Here is a 25,861-nt window from a genome sequence, read left to right as displayed (position 1 = left end):
GGTTTTGCTGCACAGCAAAGAGTATTGTTTCCAGTATATATAGGTCTATTACAGTGAGGATTTTCTGTTCCTTGAAGGCCTATCAGCAGGAGTCTCTGGGTCCCAGTCCAGTGAGGATGTGAACAGCTCCTTTCTGAAGCACTAGGACTCTCTGAAGGTTTGCCTTGGAGGTTCCTCCCCAAACCACAAGCCCATACCTGAGGTGCGACTCGAAAATGGCATAATAAGCATGTCTTCGCCATGTCTTGATTGCAGATGTGAGTGAGTCTCCTCTTAGTACATATAGGGCAGAGCTAAGTTTGCTGCATAGGTTTTTTATATGGTCAGTCCATGTTAATTTGTTGTCAATTGTGACCCCAAGGTACTTAACTTTTCCAATTTGTTCTAGGTCTGGTAGCACGCATACCTCTTCTTTTGCTCTTCCAATGATTAGCTGCTGGCTCTTTATTTCATTTAATATTAGGTCATTTCTCTCACAGTATTGTTGTGCCATATTGACAGCAATGTATGACTCAACCTCAATGTGTGCAGGTGTTCTGTTTTTCAGTAAAAGCACTGTATCATCCGCATACATTAGTGTTGAGCAGGGATTATTTAGGTAGTCTGGGAGGTCATTGACAAAGATGATGTAGAGAACAGGTCCCAGGACTGATCCCTGTGGGACTCCTCTCTGTATGGGCAATGGTTTTGACTTGATTTTCTTCTTTACACCATCTGCAGTTCTAGTTATTTCAACTGTTTGGTTCCTTCCTTGTAGGTAGCTTTTGAACCATTTGGCAGTTAGGCCTCTGACTCCCAGTTTATCCAGTTTACTTAGTAACATCTCATGGTTGATACAATCGAAAGCCTTACTGTAGTCTAGGAAAATTGCTGATGTTGAGTTTCCTTCTTCTGTGGCTTGGATAATGAATGGAAAACTCTGGCTAGCTTCAGTTTCGAGGGGAAAATTCCTTGCTCTAGCGATTTGTTCATTATGTTAACTAGTGGCTGTACCAATTCTTCCTCACATGTTTTCACTATTGCTGGATATAACTCGTCTGGACCAGCGGAGTGTTTTGTTTTCATTGTCTTTATTATCTTGCTCACTTCCTTGTTGTCAGTTGGCCAGAAGAAGAGGCTACCAAGTATCGAGTCATCTAGTGTGTGTGGTACTTCTATATCAAGTCTTTTAATATTTGCCAAGGTATCGTTGGCTATATTCACAAAGAATGAGTTCAAATGGTCAGTGATTGTAGCTGGGCTTTCTATTGTTCTCCCATTGACATGTAGTTTGTACAGTTCATTTCCGCAGCTGTTATTTGACCTTTCTTTATTGATTAATTTCCACATAGCTTTAGAGTTGTTGTCTGAGTCTTTAATAAAATCTGCTGCTCTTTGTTTTCTTAGATTTTTTAGGTGGAGATCGTATTCTAATTCCTTATATTAGCGTCGATCTTATTTTGCTCACTCCCCGTAAGAGTATAGGTTTCTTATTGATTCTAACGTTTTTAATGATTATTTTATAAATGTAGCACTAGATATGAGTAAAACTCAAGTACCTGCTGATTTTAGTGTAGCTCTTAACTTAGTAAATAATTATGTAAATAGTTGTACTCCAAGAAATACGTTATATTGGAAAGTAATTGTTGTTGAAGATGTCCTAAAGTGTGCTTTTTGAATTAAATCTATCGGGTAGTGAAGATTACTATGGTTTTTCGAATAAGATTACTAAACAGATTATCAGTGGCATAGCTGAACCACTAACTTATCTATTTAATCGAATGTTAATTGAAGGCACATTTCCTCAATGTTTAAAAATAGCAAAAGTAGTTCCTATCTATAAGAAGGGTGATAAAACAAACCCTTCCAGTTATCGTCCCATATCTTTAATACTTATTTTTAGCAAAATATTTGAATACTGTATCAAAAACCAATTACAAAACGTTTTCATTCTAAATGGTCTCTTATGTAAAGAGCAGTTTGGGTTTTTACCAGGACTGAATACTACAAAAGCTGTAGAAACTCTAGTTGGTAATGTTATTCATAATTTTGAATATAAAACAACATCATCTGCAACCTTAATTGATTTGTCTAAAGCCTTCGACAGCATACCTCATGAGTTACTTATAAGTAAACTTTATTGCTATGGTGTGCAAGGTAGTGAGTTGAATTTGTTGGTATCTTATTTAAAAAATAGAAAACAGGGTTCTAATTCGTCTCTCATAAAAACCATTCAAATTGGTGTGCCACAAGGCTCAGTTTTAGGTCCTTTTTTATTTATCGTTGCAGTTAATGATTTTCCTTTCAATTTACCCTGTATGTCACTTTTGTTTGCTGATCATACTACTCTTGTAAATCACCATAGTACACTTAATGGTTTAATAAAACAACAAGAAAATGCAATGAAGGTAGCAACTGAGTGGTTTCAGGCTAACAGGCTTGTTGTAAACAATAGCAAAACAGAAAATATTTTTTCAATGGACAATGTAATTTACAAATGTTTTAAGCCTGTTAAACTATTAGGAATCTTTTTAGACAGTAGACAAAGCTGGGAAAGCCATATAGAAAGTCTTTGTACTAAATTGGCGAGAGTAATTTTCCTATTTTGCAAATTGAAACTCTGCATCACCGAAGAAATGCTAATAACCTCCTACTATGCCTTTTTCCACTCCCACTTAGTCTATGGAATTACTTTATGGGAAAATAGTTGCCATTCAAATAAATTGCTTGTCTGGCAAAAAAAGCAATAAGAATTATAAAAAATCTTAATGAAAGGGAATCTTGCCTGCAAGCTTTTAGGGACTTAAATATCAACAGGGCAAGTTTGTATATATATTATTGTTTACTGGATGTGAAAGCAAATCTGCAAAATTATACTGTTAGAGAAACCATACATACTTATAAAACTAGAAAAAGTACATGTTAGAGCTGCCAAGGACCAGGCTTGAAAAAACAAAAGGTAGTCATAGCTATATGAAAATAAAACTATTTAATAAATTATCAAAAGGAGGATGGATTGTAAATATAAATAGGTTTAAACGAGTTGTAAGCAAATGGCTTAAAGAAAAGGCATTTTACTCTGTGAATGAATATTTGGCCTGTGATATTAGTTCCTTAAGTTTATAATTTTGTCTAGTCAAGTTTTAAGTTTTAACTTTTGTTTTATAGTTTAGAGATTTTATGTTTTAACCACCTGATTTACATATTTTAAATATTTATATTGTTACATTTTTCATTGGGTTTTAATTGTATATGTTATTTGTGTTTCTTGTTCAGTCTGTGTTTTTTACATATTTTACTCTACAATGCTTTCTTATTTCTTAAATAATTTTATACAACCACTCTCTATTTATACCAGTTATTAGTTTTGTAAGTTCTTATGTCTTTTGCAACGTTCCTGTTAATTTTAAAATAAGTCTCCAATTCTAAAATTGTTAACTTTTTAAGTATTACTGCCCAATAGTTTGACGAAGTCTATTGTAACTTTTCAGCTTTAGGTCATAGCCATGTATCTGAGGCTTTCGTTTTTGTGAGATTTGTTTTTTGATATTGGGACATGCTATGTTTAAGTTATATGTGAGGGTTTCTATTAAACAGTCGTATGAGGATTCTGCAGACTCTTGTCAGTGAACAAGGAAGACTAATGCACATGTGTAGAATGCTGACCTTGCTCCATGATGGCGCTATAATGAAACAGTACTTACTTTTCAAATATGCCTTGTGTATCCATATTATATCCACTGTTTTTTGTCTTTGATTGATCTCACTCTATACACAGTATATAAGCAAAGTCAAATGTAATCAAAGTAAAAAACTGTGGGTATTGGGAATTCAAGAAAAAGGAAATTAAACATACATTTTTTCAAATCTAATGTTTTTAACTTTTTCAAGTTTTGAATACTTATATTATTTATCCCATATGTGGTAAAGTATGCACTTTCCATGTTTTGAATTCAATAATTTCAAATTTTCATAAAACAACACACATAATATGTTTTACAATGGAACAGTTTAGTTATTTTCAAATTCTTTACAATTAACTATGTGTAATAATTCAACATAATATAATAAAGTCATAATATAACTTAATACAATATAATGAAATGCAATCTCACATATGGTGGAAGATAAGATGATGTTTCTGTTGTATGGTAGATTCTTCGTCATTCCTGTTGAGTCCAGAAGGGAAGGACTTTCTGCGGGTGTTTCATGGTCTACACATGGGTAGTTTGATTACTCAGGAGCAGGACCTGCAGCTGCTGACCCAAGACAGGATACTACCAGAGGGTTGGTTGTTCCCAGTGCTCAGCAAGGAATGGGCCTACCTGCTGCGCATAGACAACGGCAATGACTCTGGGTCAGTCCACTCAATACATATACTCTTTTTTTTGCGTAGTCAGAAGCTTTTGGGGAAAAAAGCTATTGAAAAATAACTATTCAACAGATTTTTATAATTTTGTTGTTGTCTTTTTTTCTAATAAAATGAATATGAGACATATCCTTACAAACATAATTAACTTTCACAAAATTTCAGTTTCAACTACATTTTTGTACTATTTTATAAAAAGTTAAGTTTGAACTTAATTTGAGTGTATACTGTATTTTTTTTTCTTAATACCATGTGAAAGGCCATAAAAATATAAACAAATTTCATAGTCAAAATCCAAAAATATTTTACTGACAAAAAACATGTAACGTGGCTCAACCAAAGGTAACATTTTACTTAAATTACAAGCACTTTAGAAAAACATGATTGCAAAAAAGCTATTCATTAGATTTTAATGGAATAAATTTCAATGGATTTTTGAATACAAAATTACATTTGTGTCTAAAAAAATCCCCCAATTTTGATAAAATAAAATGTTTGAATTAAAAATATTGGTGACATTCTAAACAAAATTAATGTATAATAAATGTATGATTCTACAATAAAAAAAACATAGCATTCATTATATTTATAGACAAAATGCTGCCTGGTGCCGACATTTTATAAAGTGTAATTCATTTGTAAAATTATACATAATACATAAAATAAATCATAAAATAATACATCAAGATAACCCAATGTATGTGTGTGTGTGTGTGAGTAGATATGAATGTGGGGTTCCTGGCTCACTTTTGGGACAGTCAGAAAATCAATGTAAAATACTGTCCATTGAACCATAAACAAATCTAAGAAATCTAACAGGAAACCACGAATGTAAAATACTGTCCATTGAACCATAAACAAATCTAAGAAATCTAACAGGAAACCACGAATGTTAAATAACCGAATCTATAGCTGTTTTACTGTTCATTGTAGGCTTCTAATTTCTTAAGCTGTTTTAATGAAAAAATCCAGAAATCTTAATAAAAAATCTATAAACGGAAATAATGAAATTTGCTAACAATCACTCGAGAAGTCGGGGAGAATGTGAGTAAAACCGCATTCTTTTCAAGAGGTTCCTCGTTTAATTTCTCCAAATGTACTATAAAATCATCGAGGATTTCTGGCTTAAAATCGTAGACAAATTCAACATCCAGATAATGAAAAAATACAGGTAATATCTTTTCATAATAAACGTGTGTATTTAAACCAACAAACCTAATGTATTCTTTGAAAAGGAAAATAATTTTGTCAATGGTTCCAAGAGATAAGTAAAAATTTTTGTTCTTTTTTCTAAATTCTGTAACAAATTTTGTTTGCTTCTTGTCTCCGTATTGTAATTTCATAAGCAGATTATTCAAATATGTTAATTTATTTCGAAATTTCTTAGGCTTAGGTCTTTCGTACAAAATTAAATTACAATCTCTACAAACTAATCTTTTATCAATAATTTCTCCTCTATTATAACACTTGTAACAGTTGGCATTATACTCTTCCATTTTTACAAAAAGAATAAATGGAAGCTATGGAACTAAGTCTGCCGAGATATAAATTTTTCAGCGCAAATGTTTATGTTTATATTTCAACTACCGAGATAAAAAGAAATAATTTCATTCTATTGTACAACTATTTAGGATATTTTGTTTATGATTATAAAGATTATTCCGGAAGAAATCGAGATTTTTCATCGGCGAAAGAGTATATTTTTGAAGTTTTAGAAGGAATGAAAGAGAACAATATGAACATCATTAACTACTGAATTTCTCTAATATCGTTCTTAATCACATCATAGGCTAAAAATTTCTCAGAAACCACAACCACATAACAAATCGCGTTTGTAACAGCTTTTTGAAAATCCATATTGATAATTATATCGTTCTTTGAACTAGAAATATTTGTCAAACTCTTTGTTGTATCAATGACATAAATGGGTCTATTTGCTATAAATTCTTTGGGGTTGTAATACATTTCCATATTTTTGTAGTAAACTTTCTTAAAATCTTGATACATCTGATACATGATTCTGAAAAGACCACCGGAAATGTTTAAATTTTGTAATTCATCTGGATAATAAGAACCGTTCAATTTTACTCTGATATTTTTTACATCCAAACTATCAAACTTTGAAGGATTTTTTTCTTGATTATTCTGTCTATCTGTTTGAAAACCTATGATAACGAACTTGGGATTGAAGATATTTCTATAAATATTTGTGATATCGAACGAATAAGTTGTTCCGGAAATACCTTTTTGTTCAATACATTGCCAATCTAGAAAATTAAACATAATGTTTTGACTTTTTGTAATTTCATCAATCAACCTAATTTTACTCGTGGTTTTATAATCAATCATTGGAACTCTAATAAAAAAATCTGTAATTGTTATTTTTCCATCAACAGGCATAACATTTCCAGTTGCAGTCTTCAGAATCACATCATCGTCTTCTGCTCTTATAAAACTTAGATAAAATCCTCCTTTATAGATCGGAATAGTAACATTTTCAAAAAATCCTAATCCAAAATGAGATAAATTTCCAGCTGCTTCAAAAACACCAAATTTAAAATCTGATTCAAAGCCATTAGAAGTTTGAGAAATAACATCACTTTTTGAATACGAAATAGTTCCTTTAATTGTGCTTAATTGGCCACAGTTTTCGACTTCTTCTATCAATTTATTGTGTTTTCTTACTTCAATCTTAGAAAATAAAAACGGTATAAAATTATCGATTAATCTAACATTATCAGTTCCAAGATATGCTTGACCATCTTGTTTTGTTAAAGTTCCAGAAATATAAAACTGGAAGTTAGACGAGCAAAAGTTATCTCCAAAATCAATATTAAACTCAGTTCTTTTATTCGGTTCATTCAAATGTTGTTTACTAATTGGATAGAAATTTTTAAACTCCGCCCTTTCAATATCACTAGCATATTTTCTGTAGTCCGCCATTTAATAAGAGAAATTTTAAACATCGTGTATCATTTTTTCATCGATCTAATGTACGTTTTTATAAGAAAAGATACAAATTTTAGTAAAATAATTATAAAGATTAGAGTCATTTTTAATGATCTACTTCGTCATATTCAGGATTCTCTTCCTTAAATTTTGCGATCTCGGTCACATATTTCAATAAAATCTGCACAGGATAGTAACCGCTATCTATAATATTGTTCCAATCAACTGTATCTTTATTTTCATCCAAAAACTTTATACTCAAGTGTTGATAGAGACAAAGAACAGACATATGATCTTTTAATTGATAATGTATATTTTCTTGAATGAACTCTGATGATAAAGTTTGATATTTAGCAATGTTATACCAATTCAATTTGTTTACGTATAATCTCATCATATCTTCGGATAATTCATATTTTTGAGAAATGTCATCTCAATGTTCTTTTTTCAAATCTCTTTCGTGTTGCATTATAAAAAGATCGAAAGCACTGTAATGTCCCGCCATCTCTATTTATTAAGAAAAAATTTCAAAATCAAGTTTTTATAAATTGGCTCTTTTTTGAGTTACATTCAGCACATTTTCCCGAAATTCTTTTAACTCCGTTAATGTTTGCATAGTATTTTATATCGTTTGTGGCAGTTTTCTCTTTACATCTCACACAATATATGAGCGCCATTTATATAAGGAAAATTAGTCATCGTAACCACCTACTCCATTAAATCTGTTGTCGATGTTTTCAAAAGTTTTATCGACATCTTCTTTAAATTTATTAAAGTTTTCTTCTAGTTTATTTACTTTATCGAGATATAAAGAGTATCGATCATCTATACTTTTAAGTAATTCATTATTATGTGTTATTTGCTCATTTAAACGTGTACCAAAATCTTCAAAAAAGTTTATTTTCTCATTGAAATGTGTATCAAAATTTTTCAGAATTTTGTTAATTACTTCACCAACTAATACATTAACACTATTTTTATATGTATTAAAGTTTTCTTCTAGTTTATTTACTTTATCAAGTAATTCACCAACATCGTCTACTGATCTTCTATTTCTGGCTTCTAACTTGTCATAGACTTCTGTTGTAAAATCTTTAACATGCTGTTTATGATTCTCGTAATTTTTGTTTAGTTCATTAAACATTTTAATATGATCTTCTAATTGAATCATTACAACAACATCAAATGGATTAATTCCTTTACTAACACCGCTAATTCTTTTTCCTTTAAAATCTAAGGCATTTTTAACATTCGGATCATGTAAATCAACAATATCGATGTTTTCTGATAATTTTAGAGGTTTCAAAATTTGTTCTTTAACAACAACATCATGTTTGTCAATACCAGGTCGAACACCGACAATTCTTTTCTTATTAGCCAAACTAACATAATTCTTTTCAACTTTGATCGCTTCAGTAATTTCATCAGCTTTTTCGATGTGAGACATTAAATTGGTAAATAATTTTTTACACCATCATCAACTTCTTTTTCCAATGTTTTTATTTTATCAGCAACTTCATTTGAACTCATGAAATTTGCAAGTTTGTTATCATATTCTGCTTTAAAATCTTCAATCTCGACAGCAAACATATCTGAATCTGGAAGGTTTTGTAATACATTTTCTAACTTGTTATCAAACTCATTTCTCAAACTATCAAAATTCAAACTATTATCTACATTTTGAATAATTTGTGTTCCAAATACGTCAAAAATATTTTGTGAATCCATATTTATTAAGCAATAATTTGTTGACAACGTCTTTAAAATCTTTACCATTACTCAGTTCATTCAAAACAAAAACACATAAATGACCACAAATTGGGGGATCGTTATAGTCTTGAATCTGAGAATCATTGTAGTAGACGCTTGATTTTTTCAAATATTTGATCAATTCTATAGGTGGTTTGTCCTCAATTCTTCCATAGGAATCAAAATAACAGACATTCTTATCATTCTTATAATAACAAACCCAATGCGTTCCACTTCCCATAATCGAGTCTAAATTCACAATTCCACATTCAAATTTCTTAACTTTTTCAGGTAATGTATCTCTCATGAAGATTCCTCTAAAATGTTTAATGTTTTTGCAGATTTCTTCCAATTCTCCGAATGTTAAGGGTTCAAATTTTTTTTCCGATGTTTGATTTCACGTAATTCAAAGTTTTTTCATCTAATCCAGATCCTGTAACATCTTCCAACTCTTTATCTAACCAATTTAAAATGTTTCGAACAATAGGAATCACATCTTTTTTAACGATTGGAGCAGCTTTACGAACATAAGGAACAACATTTTTAACAACTGGAATATTTTCTCCAAAATCTAATAAATCTTTCAAAAGTCCACCATTTTTAAGTTCTTTCAACTGATTATAAGAAAATTCTATTCTGGTTCCTTTATTGTTTTTCTTATGTTTTTCGAGTTTATTGTATTGTCTATTTGTTAAAAATATCTTATCTTCGCCATTGTTTAGTTGATCTATTTTAAATTGAATACTAACGGGTATTTTCTTCTTAAAAGCGGATTTTATTTTTTCTTTCTGATTTTTGCTGAAATTTACATTCACCTCCATTTATATAGTTAAAATTTCAAGTTCTCTTCGATTCCCATTCCTAGTTTTCTCTTCAAAAACATTGCTCCAGCTGTTGGAAGCGCAACAAATCTTTCACCTAAACTAGCATCTTTTGATAAAAATCTATCCATTGCCTTATCTTGCAAAACTTTATCTGCGATATGTCTGGAATTTGTGTCTCTATGTTTTGCATAAAAAATATCGTGTTCCATAGCAGCTTGATCTAATTTATTTATACCAGGATCTCCTCTTTTTAGTCTTTTTTCGAGTTTTGTGCCAGGCCCCAGATACTGATAAGTTGGTACGTGTAATTCAAAAGGTAAATTGTTGATAAAATCATTCAAAAGTCCACTACCCTCAATCATAGATGAACTTATTGCTGGCAAAACTCGCTTTAAATATTTAATTCCATCAGGTTTTTCAATCATTTCGTCAAGTTTGTTCGAAATAAAATCTTTAATTGCTTTCTTTTCATTCAAAAAATTGTTATTTCCAGCCTTCTCTTGAGCATAAATATAATTAATAATTCCATCGAGTTTTGTCAAATCGTCGATATATCTGTACTCAATCTTATTATCATTGTATTTTCTTACACCTGATCCTTCGATTCGTTTTTCCCAAATTGGTTTAATCAAATTGATATATTTTTTACCTCTACTTGACTTAGGCTTCTTAGTAGATGGATCATTATTTTTGTAAATTGAGTCAGATTCCCATAAAATTTCTGTATACTTTTTCAAATCTTCTTCAGAATATAAATTATCTTTTGGAACGTCATTGTCTGTTAATAATCTCCATAAACCTTGAGTACCTTCGTACATTTTTTCATTAATAATTATATCATTTTGTTCAAAATTCACGGGCAAATTTCCAATCATAAAACTTTTCTTTTTTCTGTCCCAATACAAACCAAATTTATCATCCTTCGCTCTAGGAAGAAATTTTTTACCAATTTCACCAATTATTATATCCGTTGTTCCAGGACTTATTGGTTCAACTATGGTAGAGTCTTCAATGATTCGAGGTCTAAATGGTGTTGAAGATGGTAATTTTGGCAATTCAAACTCAGATTCTGGAATCGAAATATCAGCAAATTGTCGTACAACTGGAACCAAATTCATTAAATTTTGATTATCGCTTAAAACGTTTTCAATTTTGCCCTCAACATTTTTTATTGCAGAAGTTACAGGTTGATTAATTTTTTGAATAAATTCTTGTTCTTTTTCATCAATTCGAATCTGTTCTTTAAATTCTTTGATTAATTTCTTTTCGATTTGATCAAGTTTTTTCGCTTCTTCAGAAGTTACGTTCACCATTTAATTAGAAAAATTTTGAAACGTAAACGTGGAACGTGGAAACGTGAACACGAAACGTGAACGTGGAACGTGAAACACGAACGTGGAACGTAAAAACGTGAACGTGGAACGTAAAAACGTGAACGTGGAACGTAAAAACGTGAACGTGGAACGTACAACGTGGAACGTGGAACGTAAAAAACGTGAACGTGGAAACGTGAACACGAACGTGAACGTGGAACGTGAAACACGAACGTGGAACGTAAAAACGTGAACGTGGAACGTAAAAACGTGAACGTGGAACGTAAAAACGTGAACGTGGAACGTAAAAACGTGAACGTGGAACGTAAAAAACGTGAACGTGGAACGTAAAAAACGTGAACGTGGAACGTGAAACACGAACGTGGAAACATGAACGTGAAACATGAACGTGGAACGTGAAACACGAACGTGGAACGTAAAAACGTGAACGTGAAAACGTGGAACGTACAACGTGGAACGTGAACAGATTTACCGTTTTTCTGTTATTTTCATAATGTAAATAAAAAGTAAAGATAATGTAAAAATAATTGTAACAAATATTTTATCAAGTAGATTTGTCAGACCACTGAGCAGCATTTATATTAGAAAATTTATTCAGATATTTACCATTTTTAGGCTTCAAAGTTAGATTAATAGTTAAAAATCCGTAGTCTTCCTTCCAAATTTTATCACATAACTCAATAAAGTGGTTAAAACTCATATCAGATCCCACATAATTGTTATAAATCTTTCTCGAATAGTGATCATCTTGCTTAAAAATACACAACATATTCAGGTTATTTCTTATAACTTGTTTATCAACCTTTGAAAAGCATTGGGAAAGATAGATACAAGATATGTTTTTGTGACGAGACATTACGAAATATTCCTTAATAACGTCTTGATTTTCTAAAATACAATCATCAAAAACGATTAACGAATTGGGTTTACATTCGCTTAATGGAACTATGTCCTCAGAAGCATTATAAAAATGTGATATTTTTTTGTTTAAGTTTTTCTCAATATTTTCAAATCTTTCTTGTAATTTTTTATAGGCGTCTTGTTCTAAAGATTTACTAAAAACATACAAATTGGAATAAGGAATCAACCTATTGTAGATAAAATTTAATAATAAAGTTGTTTTTCCACATCCACTTGAACCAACAATTAACAATCTGATTGGTTGATCTTTCTTATTTTCTTCAAACGTTTGAAGTTTTATCTGATCTTTTTGCTTTAAAAATTTCTCCATTTAAATAGAAGATTTTCATCTTGAAGCAACGCTTGCGAAAATGAAGCTGTTCAAGTTGACTTCAGAAAGCTCTAAATTAGTTTTAAACTTGGAACATCCTATACACTTAGAGGAAGAATCAAATTATTTTATCGGTTTAAGCGGTTTTTATTCTGACAATTTTGTAATAAATATTAGTGAAAGTTCTCCTTATTGTATAGGATTTAGTGAGAAGAACATAACAAAATATTATGGTTTAAACAAAGGATATTATACTTTCGATCAAATAAAAAATTCCCTTAAAAATTATCTGAAAACATTCAAACAATCAGATAAATCTTTAAACTTTGACGAAAACAAGTTTGAAATGCAAAAAAATTATCTCTCTAATAAAATTCAAATAAAATCACCAGTAAGAATAATGTTTTCAGCAATTATTGTAGATTTGTTAGGGTTTGTTCAAGAAACTATTGAGCCAAATCAGGTATATTTAGGAAATAAAACGCCAAAATTTAGACCTTTCGATGTAATTGAAGTGCACTGCAATCTCGTTGAACCTAGTTTTGAAAATCATACCGAACATTTACACAAAGAATCTGAAATTTTGTACACTTTTTTCCCAAATGTTGCTTATGGATCAAAAATCAGTGAAAAACCGAATGAAATCGATTATATTCCAATTAGAAAAAATATTAAAAGAATTCAAAAAATCGTTCTAACTATACAAGACTCTGAGGGAAATTTAATAAATAATGAGAGTAAAACAACAATATATTTAAGATTGTCGAAAGAATGATGAATCAAGGGGGGAACGAATCGTTCTTACCTTCAAACTTTCAAAACGAGTTGATAATGATGATAAATACCAATACTTTTATCTAAAAGATAAGGTAGCCCTCGAGGGCCACCTCACAAATATTCACAAAAAATACGAATAAAGACAATGTTAAAGAAAAATACAAAAAAAGCTTTGAAAACATAGATTCTGACAAGGGTATCGAATCGCGACTCTTACAAAAATTTTAGAATATGAAAACACGAGACAAGCAATAATATTAAACGTTGATGTTGATAAATCAATGTTTAAAGACATAAATCAAGGGGGTCTATTGAATAGACTACCTTTAAACTTTCAAAATAACACTGTTTTCGTTAATGAATCTGGACTTTATACTCAAAATAAAAAATTGCTTGTTAAATTTTTTCTATCTAAATGGAGTCAGTTGTAGACCTACTCAATAATCAACTTATATTCAATAACAAACATATCTTTACGATTGTTGACGAAAACAATGTGATCTGGTTTAAGGCTAAAGACGTAGCAAAAATTCTAGAATATGAAAATACTATGCAAACAATCAGAATAAACGTTGACGAAGATGATAAAAACTTCTATTTTAATCTAAATATAAGGGGGGCTATAAATAGCTTACCTTCAAACTTCCAAAATAACACTGTTTTCGTTAATGAATCTGGACTTTATTCTTTAATTTTGAGATCGCATAAACCAGAAGCGAAATTGTTTAAAAATTGGGTTACGAAAGAAGTATTACCTTCCATTAGAAAATATGGTGAGTACAAACTCAAAAACGAAAATAAGCAGTTAAAAGATGAAATAAAGCACTTGCAAATTAAAGATGAAATCAAAACGGAAATAATTGCAAAACAAAGTGTAAAAATTGACTTAATGAAACCAGACCTTGTTTGTAAAGATTTTGCTAAGAAAAAACACCATGTTTTTGTATTAATTAAAAAGAATCACATGTGGGAATATCCTTATTACGTTATCAGAGCTCAAAAGAGAGAAATACCGAAAAGATTGAAAGAACTTGAAATTGATTACCCAGAAATGGAAATTTTATTAAGACATGGAGATCCAAATAGTATAAATCTCTACAACCAAATGAAAGAATCTTTGAATATTTTATACAACGGAAATCATTTTACTACAAATATGACTGAATCTCGACTGATTTATAGAATATCTAAATTACACGATGAAAATGTTAAACTCTCGAATTATGATAGTTTGTTTGTAAATGTCTTTTAAGACTATAGAAATGTTGAATTTCTCTTCCGCATACGCAATGAACTGGTCTAGCAAAGATTTGTTTAATACATTCTTTACAATATGCTTGTTTTTTATCTTTACTATAATGCCAATTGTTAAATTCAGAAATATTCTTAACTATTTTACAGCGTGTGCATTCTTTCTCTTCTAAAGTTAATTTTTCCATTTTATCATATAATTCTTTTCTATATTTCTTATTACAATCTTTACAATAATAGTATAATCCATCTTTGGTATTCTTATTTTTAGAAAATTCTTCAAAAAGTCTAAATTCTTGACATATTGTACATTTCTTTTGGGCCTCCATTTATATAGAAAAAATTACAGCTTTGACTTTTTCAATTCATATTCGTAAAAACTTCCGGTTATTTCTCAATTTTCAAAGTTTCCAAGTTTATTTAATTCGTCTAATATATCAGATTTTGCTTCATTTTTATAGCCATACGGTACTGTATCGATCTTATTTTCTAGGACATTTCTCTTATCATCTTTAGCGTTCAGTGCCAGCTTGTTTATGGTGATGGTATACAATTCATGTTTATAGCTTTTTATTACAGTCATCTCCCTAAATTCTTCTTTATCTTCGAACAAACATCTCTTCAAGTTTTCGATATTTATTGTTTTATTTACAACGCTTCTCTTAATTCCTTTACACCTAACTGGATTTTTGTCTAGATATTTGTACGAGTACATCTTTGATCTTAAACCACAAAATTCTTCTAATATCTCGCCGTTCAATTCGTCTTTGAATTTCCCTATTACCTTCTTATTTTTAGTAGTGAAACATTCATGATCTTTTGGATAATCACTTGTATCAAAGTCATCTATATTTTCTTTAATAATTTTAAAGGGATCTCGTTTCAATTCTAGGAAGTAACTGTCTGTGTCCATGTAACACAGATTCAAATCTGGATCAAACTTCTTTAATTTGTTGTAATAAAACTCGTACATTAACAATTTTGAAAGGTCGAGAACTGAAAATCCTATGTAAATCGGTTTGTTAAATTTAACCTTCTGCTTGTACATGTGACTCGCTATACAGTTGTCGTCAAAGATGTTAAAGCATTTGAAATTTGTTTTCTTAGCTTGTTTCATTGAAAATTCTTCATTTCCTAGTCTAATATCACATCTGTTTCTCACATTTTCCATAGATTTTCCAAAAACAGAGTTGTTCATCAGCTTGTAAAAATCTTTCTCAAAGTCGCTTGTAGCTTTGGTTCTCATACTAGTATTAAAATCAATGTAATCTTTCATAAAAGGCTTCTGATCGAATGCAATAACTCTATTCACATGTTTTAACACCATTCCTTGTTCCAGATAGAATTTCAAATTTCTCGAATGAACAACATATTCAGTTTTATCCAGTAGAGTTGTGCAAAGTTTGTTGTTATAATGTTCTGGAGCAAGAGGCAAATCTTTATGATTTTCATGTAAATTCTTCGGATATTCTAGATCGACTTCAAGAATATAGCCATAATCTTCGTCGCCAGTGAGTTCCAAAATTGTTTCTTTCCATTCTGCTGTTGTATACGTTTTAGGATCCATCCACTTGATTTCGTTATATGGTAAATTTTGCATAAGTCCATACCCATAAAGGTTGTTTGCATCGACGTACAACAAATAGTTTTCGGGCTTTGTCTTATCAAAATCTTTCAAATATTTGTTATTTGCTTTAACATATCGTTTAATACATTGAGAAATGCCTCCGCGAATACCTTTTTCGATCATCAAATACATATTATAATCACTAATTAACTGTAATTCTATCTTCGTTAATTTTAACATAGCGTCCCATGCAAGACTGGGAGCTGTTAGATAGTGTGCTGGATCAAGTTTATAGCAATTCAAACAAATATTCCTAAAATTTTCAAAGATATCAGCGAGCAATAGAACATCTTGAATGTTATAGAGATCAGAGTAATTTCCAAGATTTTTATCTTTTAATTTGTTCCAAACATTTAAGTAGTGTTGAAAATCTTTCTCAGATATGCTCTCATCTGTCAAAAGTGAATAGAAATCTTGAATTCTCAATTCTTCTGTGTAATCAAGTTTTTCAATACTGTCGATAAATTCATAGGGAAATATTCCTTTTCCAGATAGAATTTTAAAGATTTCTTCTTCGTCATTTGGTTGTCTATCTAGAATTGCGTTCAGACCATCTTGTATAAAATGATTTGTATGTTTGAAATCATCTTTTTTGAGGTTTTTAGCTAACTTTTCTATAGACGATGCCATAAATCTGAACGTGTCTACGAAAGAAAACTTGATGAACTTTCTTGGTTTATCATCTTCAAACTCATACCCATATCCTGAATTTACTGAATAATTTATGTATTTTTCATCGGTGTTTGCGATCAAATCAACATTACCATACTGTTTTGCCAATTCTTTTATGTACAAATGAGTATCGTAACATGACATATTGTGGCAGAAAACGGGAATATTTTGAGGAAATTTAAGATTCAAGTTACAAGATAAATGAGCAGCACCTCTAAATTTACCTGTTAAATGACAATGATCTCGTACTTTTTTTCTTGTTTGATTATCAAAACCCTCACATTCACAAATATGGCAAAGATTTGAATTTTGATATGCAATTTCTTCTTCTTCGGTCAATTTCATAGGTATTTTATTCTTAGAATTATATTTTGTAGCTATGTATTTCGATAATTTATTGAGCTCTTCAAACAATTTTGCAGGAACATTTGGCAAATCTTCTTCATTTTTTGCTCGATAACATATCGGCTTGTACATACGATTGGTCACATTAGACACTAAGTATAGAGTAAAACCATATGGAATGTGCTTCTGAATCTTGGTTGTGATCGATTTTTGCGGATTGTTTTTGCATGTGGGAATCTTCTCTAATATGCTTTCAAAGTCCATATAAATTACGTACGGATGGCTAAACTTCTTTTGATAATTAGTAAATTTAGTTGTTTGACCCGGAAACGGCATAATTGGCTTACAAACTTCGTGATTTTTACAAATTTCTAAATGGTCTGCTAAATCTCTAGATTTGTAGAAATGGCTTAAACATCTCCTACATAGAAATTTCCTTTCTTTATGCTTGGATAACTGTGAACTCACTAATCTATTTAGATCGGTTATTAAAACATAATGAGATTTATCTTCTTGTTTTACATACAATAAATCAACTTCTAACTCGGCGTCATAAATTTCTGAAATTTGTAACGGAACAATGTTAAATTTCTCATCATAACTGTAGATATTTATTGACATTTTCGGATACTTGTACTTAGAATTGTAACTTCGTTTTTCAAATGATTGTATATCTTTTAAGGACATTGGATACTCGAAACCTGAAAATATCTCGTCATTTACAAATTGTTCGTATTGTTTTGCTCTATCAGCATTCTTTTCAGGTTTTTCAATAGCACATCGGATAGAATAAATAAAGCAATAATCATCTTTATTTTTTATATTTATACAAGCTTTTTTATCTTTGATTTTCTTTGGTAAATCGATATATGATCCTGCGTTCATAAATTCGTGTTTGTTAAGGCTCAAAACTAGTTGTTTGCAGCGTTTTAATGTCCATCCAGAACCTTTATTTGGATGATTCGTTTGTTCTCGATGTGTTAATTTATTAAATTGCTTAGTAATAAAGTCGTTTATATCGAAGATCTCGTCTGCTTTTATAGTAAAGTACATTGGGCAAGTTTGTGTTTCACCGTTCACTAAAGTACGTTCGTATTCGCATTCTAAAGAGAGATAGCCCTTCATATTTTTAACGGTTTCTTGAAATTTTTCGATTAAACTTTTAATTTCTGGACGCAAAATAGAAAGATATTTGTAAATTGACATGAAATTTTCATTTAAATTCGTTAAAATGTATTGCTTGAAAAGACCATGGATAGAGGATAAAACTTCTACATCAATGATATTTTCAGGTTTCTCATTAAGAGTTTTGTCAATTTCTTCGATCATTTCAGACTTAGTTTTATCGTTTGTTTCAATGGACAATTTCTCAGCGATTGATTGAATTTTTTCATCTTTAAATAGATTGAGATCTTTTTTACTTTCCTTAAAATTTTTCTTTAGTTCACGCAATTTTTCTATATTATACATGTTTTGGTGATCGGCAATTTGATTTTCTTTAGCCCAAGTCTTCAAATAATTTAATTCTTTTTCATAAATATCTTTATTTTTCAGATGATTCTTTGACTTATAATGTCGGGTAAAATGATGTTCAAAAACATCTTTTTTGCAGTATGGACATGATACCTTTTTCCTCTCCATTTAAATAGGGAAAATTTCTTAACTATGAATTTGAAAAAGTAATGATTTTTACTTGAATTTGACAGAAATCAGCACAATTTCTGGTGAAACAGTGATAGATTCTTCTATTTATTATAGAAAAATCTGTAATCTAAGACTTAAAATTATTGAAAAAATAGTATAGTTATAGGACAAAATAGTACTATATTGGTTTGTAGGGGGCAATTTAAATTCTTTATACTATTTTTTCAATAATTTTTTTCTTATGTAAATGGAGCTACTAAAGGAATTAAATGAGGTTGGTGATTTAAAGTTCAAAGAATACAAGAAATTAATAGAATTAGAAGAAAATAAGAAATACAAAATTGTGAATTTGGAGAAAATGAAAGATAAATTCGGGTTTACAATAATTGCCGAGTTGGAAGATTGTAAAGTACACTTACCGAACAGATTTTTGACTGTTTTGGATGAAAAAAAGATTAAAGAATTAAACAAAAATGAAAAATTACACTTGATTGTTACTGGAAAGAAGACTATAAAAGATAAAGACTGTGTTACAATTAACTTTGTAGAATAAAGATTTCGAAGATTTCTGGATTTTTTCATTAAAATAGCTTAAGAAATTAGAAGCCTACAATGAACAGTAAAACAGCTAAAGATTCGGTTATTTAACATTCGTGGTTTCCTGTTAGATTTCTTAGATTTGTTTATGGTTCAATGGACAGTATTTTACATTCGTGGTTTCCTGTTAGATTTCTTAGATTTTTTATTGTTCAATGGACAGTATTTTACATTGATTTTCTGACTGTCCCAAAAGTGAGCCAGGAACCCCACATTCATATCTACTTGTGTGCATGTGTGTGTGTGCATGTGTGTGTGTGCATGTGTGTGTGTGCATGTGTGTGTGTGTGTGTTCAAACATCTTTATTTATTTAGGAAATCGTTGAATACATGCAAAATATAAATTCATGCAGTGGATTCTGACAACTATTACATTTAGTTTTTTTAACACTCCCATGCACCTTTTAGGTGTGTGCGGGAAGTAAGTTGGCATAACTTAATAATTATAATAATAATATACTTAAATCTAGGCAGTATCAATTAATTTTCAAATGGTTAGTTTACCTTTACTTACAATACTATTAAAAATGGACATTACTACTATATGACAATGTATAAATAAATAAAACTATAACAATATAAATATATAAATATCAGCAATGAAACAACAAGCAACTACAAAGAAATAACAACAAAATATATTTTAAAAACTCTTTAGAAACATGCAGTGATAACATTTAGTAAAAACCCATTAGTATTTATATGTGCTCCATATAACTGGGTTCACCATACATACTGTCGTATTAAAAAGCTAAGATCTAATTTGAAATATAATTCAGCACTTTCATTTTAAATTTTGGTTTTTTGTCAAAAATAATTTCATTCCCATGGCATTTTACAGTTTCGTTAAATATTTTTGGTCCAATGTAACAAAATTGGTGTCTGCTGGCTTCTTTAATAAAATTTGGAATATGGATCTGTATAAATTGTGATGCTCTAGTTTCCCTGCCAGACATTTTAAGGGGAAATTCATTAAAATGTTTATGAACATACATTAAGCAGCTTTGTTTATAAATTTGATCAAAAGTTAGAATTTTGTTTTCTTTAAAAAGGTAACTAATTCTATCTCTCCTGTTATTGACGTTAAAAATAATTCTGAGTGCTTTTCGTTGGCAACCAATTATACTTTTTAGTATTGTTGGGTAGGTTCCGCCGTAATGAATAATGCTGTATCGGAGAGTACTCTCAAACCAAGAGCAATACAATCTTATTAAATATTTACTTTCAAAATAGCTCCTCGTGTGATATAAAGAGTAATTAATTAATCAATCTCAGTTTCCCACTCAACTTATTCACATACTGATCCCATTTTAGCCTATTGTCAATAACCATTCCCAAATAGTTTACAGAGTCTACAATACCAATAGGTGAACATTTACATTCATAAATACAACTGTGTGAGTGGCAATAAAGCTTAAATTCATTTTTTAATAGTGAAAGGTCCTGGTTCTGACCGGGGAACAGAACACATTTTGATTTGGAAGAGTTTATATCAGTTTGTAATTAATTAACCAATTTGATATTTTGTTAAGATCATCCTGAATCCTTAGTCTTAAAGAATCTCTATTAAACGTTGAGCATACCAGTGCTGTATCATCGGCGTAAGCAAATATATTTGAGTTTAATTGTAGTTCTATCAAGTCATTAATAAATATTAAAAACAATAAGGGACCCAATACACCACCTTGAGCAGTACCATATTTAATTTTTACATTGTCACTTGTAATATTATTTATCTTAACCACTTGTTTCCTACCCTTACAGAAATACATCAGCCATTTGAGATCATTACCCCTATCCCATACTTTTTAAACTTATAATTTAAAATATCAATATCCAGTACATCAAAAGCTTTCTTAAAGTCTAAATATAAAGCTAGGGTATTACCGCAGTTATCATAACGTTTTATAATTTCATTAATATGTTTATGCACAGCTATGTCAGTTCCTTTTCCTGGTAAAAATCCAAATTGATTTCTGGACAAGATGTTCCTATCACTGAAAAATTTTAAAAGCCTGTCTTTAATTATTGATTCAAATATTTCAGCTATTTTACTAATTACTGAGATAGGACGGTAAGAGCACACTTCTTTTGTTTCTCCTGACTTAAATATAGGAACAACAGCTGCCGTTTTAAATTCATCAGGTACCACCCCTTCTACTAATGATTTAGTGAATAAATTATACAAAATCGGTGCAAATATGTTTACATTCTCTTTTATCACAATTATATTTATACCATCAAGACCACAACTAAACTTGTTTTTCATACAATTTATCTTATTCACTACGTCCACGTATTGCACTTTAAAATCAGTAATCAAGACATTATATTGTGTTTGATCCTCCAGAAATAGATCCTGGCCGAACTCTTCATTCCTTAATCTAGAAACTATGCTAGTAAAATACTCATTAAAAGTATTTCCAACCAATCGCTCATACCCCACCACTTTCACTTCATCATCACCAATTACAATACTATCCATGCATTTCTTCCTTCTATTAGTAATTTTTTTTACAACATTCTAGTATTTTTTTGAGTCTACATACACCTTTATCGCAAAACAAGCATGACCAATAAAAGTTGTATTTAACTTATACTAAAATAATAGAAAACACACACACACACACACATATTTGTGTTTAAAACCTATTATAGTAATTTATCATATGACACCAAACATACTTTCACAAAAAAGCCCTTCGATTTTTTAAATTACGTACGAAGCGGTGGCTAACAGCTATTGAAATTTAATTTTTAAATACAAATTTCAGATACAGCAAATATATTAACTCTACAACTGGCAGTCACCTGATTATCAGTCGATATTAATGTTTCTGTAGTGGCAGTCGCCTGAAAATCAGTCGATTTGACACGTGCCCGTTTGACATCTGTTATAATCAATACACGAACTAAACTGCAATGATTCATATACCACTGGAATCAGAAATAGTTGCTGATTTGATCGATGTATTTTGTTTTGTTTTGTATGCCATGATTTAAGTATGACATATTGAAAACGAGAGTTGCTTGTAAACAGTCAGCCATTGTTGTTGTATTGTTACCCGGACGCGTTATTCTTGTCCATCTAAAACGTAAGTTTATTACATGAAATAAGTGTTTTTATGTAATAAGTGTGTTTATTTATGCGTACAAATTCTCGTAGATTGTGTTTTATCAGTTTATTTTGTGATGTTATGAAGAAATATATGTGAAAAAAAAATATATTAGTGAGCTTTTGTATTCTAGACTATGTGCAGTGTTGTGGTAGTTTTAGTTAGCTTTAGGATCATTTTCATATGCGATGATCATGATATAAAGCTTCTTTATTTATTTTTATAGGCTTACTGTTAATGTATTTTATGAATTTTTTGAGTAATAATTAAGATTTTGATGAATTTTATAACACAGTCGTATCCATAGCAACGAATTTAGCCGTATTGTACTTTGTTCAGTTTAGAGTATTTCATAATTGTTTTAATAAAAAAAATGTAGTAAACTATACATTTTCTAAAACTATAAAACATTTTCAACATTTTGGGTATTTTGGAAATATTTTTTTTCACACAATATGTCTTTTATAGGTGCACCCCCACCACTTTTACATACCTTTTTTTATTTTTTGAAAACAAACTTAGTAAAAAAGTGATAAATTTCTTATATTTTGGGGTTTTTATTTCCATAAATAAAAAGTAAATTTTCTTGTGAAAACAAAGATATATAATACATATAGGTTTATAATCAAATTATATTTTTTTTAAATTAAAAACCGGTACTACTGCAAAACACCTCAAAATGGCCTGCCACTTGAGGACATTTCAACTGCCAGCTCGAGGGTTAAACATTCAATGTATATGTTTGAAATATTGTGTTAAATAATGAAATCAACAATACTTAGATATTCCTGGTAACTGAATGAATTAATCAGTTTCTGTCAAACGATAATTGAACACAGAAGCTTTTTCGACATGTCCTTGTTTCGAAATATACCCTGGAAGAACGTAGCTATTGGCGGTGGAATAGCTGCAGTCATAGTAGGAGGCGGTTTGTGGGCTTATCGAAGATACAATTCGTCTGGCGGCACCCCTGCTCCTATCGTAACCCCTGATTCTGTTGTCACTGTCCCAGAACCTGTAACAGATCCTCGTGAGGAACAAGTAGAAGAACCTGCAGAAGCCACATCCAACGCTGCTATGGACCTGGAAGCTACCACAGAAGATGGCCCAGAAAACAACACTGTGCCGAACCCTGATCCGTTCACGCCGATTGGAGACGGAGAGGAACGGCAGTACTCCATCGTGCCTGTCAATGTATCACAAGCTAGCATGATACCTCTGGTTGGTAACGGGTCCATGCTGAGGCTGGCGGCAGCAGCTAACTCGTACGAGGATGAAGAAGAGTAAGTCAGTCATCAGCCTGTTACCTCGAGGCAAAGAAGTTACCAGCATCACACCCAACTATGCACGAGGAGGACGAAGAGTAGAGTCAATCACCCTTGGGAACGTGCAACCAGGCCACTAATCACCAAGTCTGAGTGAAAACTCTAATAGTCATGGTAGCGAGAAGATACGTGTCAACCTGAAATACTCAAGATGTATCTAGTTCAGGTTTATGATACAATAAAAAATAACTAACCGAAAGTTATTTATTTAAATAAGTATAGAATTTCATTCACAGGATGATAGATAACAAAAAGTAAGAAACTTTAATTTTGAAGTGAACTTTTAAATCAAACAAAAAGTTAAGTAAAATGCACAACTACGTTGATCAATAACGAATTTTCTATAATAATTTCTCAAAACAAGATAAAAAACACCCAACCTTACTTAAGATAAAATATACAAGAAAACCAAATATGTTGTCTACTTTTGTATCCAAACTCGAATAAACACGAATAATTAAATATAAAATATAGCCAAAGTGAACTGAGCCTTTAAGTAGTCAGGGACAAGAAGAGAAATATAAGGGTTTTGCAATTCGACTTTCACTAGTACTCAAGTACATGTAAACTTAAACCATAATAATCCTGTTAAAGTTTAAAAATATGTTATTATTTTAGAAGGGAGGAGTTTTTTTTGGAAGGAAAAAATCCTCGTTGGTTTTGATTTTAGAGGTATATTTGATATTGCTTATATTATTTTACCTAATTTATTGGTTGAGCGTTAGCGTTAACGTCCTTTTTCTATCCTTAAAAATTATCCTTACATGTATCCTTATAGAAACCTACATAGGCAACTTCGTTCAAGTTTAATGATGGTGTTTGTCCTTTCATGAGATTGGCTGGGCATTTATGTAAACTAACTGTCATCTGTTCTGTTTGGTTTTCTGTATGTCTGTTCGTAGGATATTTCGAGAATAAAATAATCTACAAGACTTGAATTTTAGATACAAATTCAGCGGTCCAGTTACGGACACGTAGATTGGCATACTGCCTCGATATATGTTACAAATATTCTACGCTATTTTCTTATTTCAAGTTATTTAATTAATATAGATATTACGTCCAGAGGCAATCCAAATACTAATAATTTATTATTTATCAAACTTAAAATTGATTATCTGTTTGACTTTTGTTTTAATACAAAAGTTCAACGTCCGTTCCCTATCTTGTGAGCCGGTGACTTATATGGGGATCATTCCTAAAATCTTTGTTAAATTAAAGCTTAAAACAAAATTACAGTTGCTGGGATAACCCCTTGCCACAGACAAGACTGTACCTGACAGGTCAGTAATGTCAATCACTCAAAACTATATGGAATGTTACCTATAAGCGAAAACAAAATTATTTGTAACACATAAGTTTTATTTTTTACAAATGGAAAATAATTAAATTTTGAGAACGAACCTCCATACTTGAAGTTTTTATGTGAAGCTTCATTTCCAATAGGAATCATCCAGCTCAATAGTGATGAATGGAAATCCATGGGATTTGACTAAGCGTCTACGAAGTGTTATCCTGCTGTCCATCTTGATTTTAGCTCCATAACAATAATGTTCAAATTGAAACATTTTTGTGTTTTTATTTTGAGACAGAATTATGTGGAATCTTTTAAAAAAAATATTAATGCGCATCCAAATACATTGTCATTTTTAAAGATATTTTGGTTGTTCAAAAAGAATAAGAAACTTGTTTACTTCACTATTTAAATATTCTCAAAAAGTATACCCTTTAGATAAAGGTTCATAAGCGTTGTAAAATTATATTGTTGTAAGTTCTAAGTACCGTGAAATCACTCCTCAAGTGGGAGTTCACATTTTGAAGTGATTTGGTGGATTTTTCTAGTGTTTTAACAGTCTCCTTTAACAACTTAACTTCCCTATCATAATCATCAATTTTTTTAGAAAAATATTCTAGTGAAGTTTTAAATTCATCCAGTTGTGATTTGTGCTTTATTTCAAATTCAGAAAATAGATTCTTGATAGTTTGTTCCATTTTAGCCAAAAACTCATCTTGCATTTTTGTTAAAAATTCCTGCGGGATAATGTCCTTAGGTGTAACAGTCTTACCACGAG

General features: G+C 30.6%; 1 protein-coding gene across 1 annotated transcript in view; it reads left to right on the top strand.

Moving 5' to 3' along the window:
* The window catches only part of LOC124359381 (protein germ cell-less), a 55,550-nt gene that overhangs the window by 18,744 nt on the left and 10,945 nt on the right, over positions 1–25,861 (top strand). Inside the window, exon 6 of the mRNA XM_046812074.1 lies at positions 4,135–4,336. Within this exon, the coding sequence (XP_046668030.1) occupies positions 4,135–4,336 (202 nt within the window). The remainder of the gene's footprint in view (positions 1–4,134; positions 4,337–25,861) is intronic.

Source organism: Homalodisca vitripennis, chromosome 4 (assembly GCF_021130785.1).
Source record: "Homalodisca vitripennis isolate AUS2020 chromosome 4, UT_GWSS_2.1, whole genome shotgun sequence".
Lineage (NCBI taxonomy): Eukaryota > Metazoa > Arthropoda > Insecta > Hemiptera > Cicadellidae > Homalodisca > Homalodisca vitripennis.
Note: the sequence above shows the minus strand (reverse complement) of the source record. Positions and strands in the feature narration are given on the sequence as shown.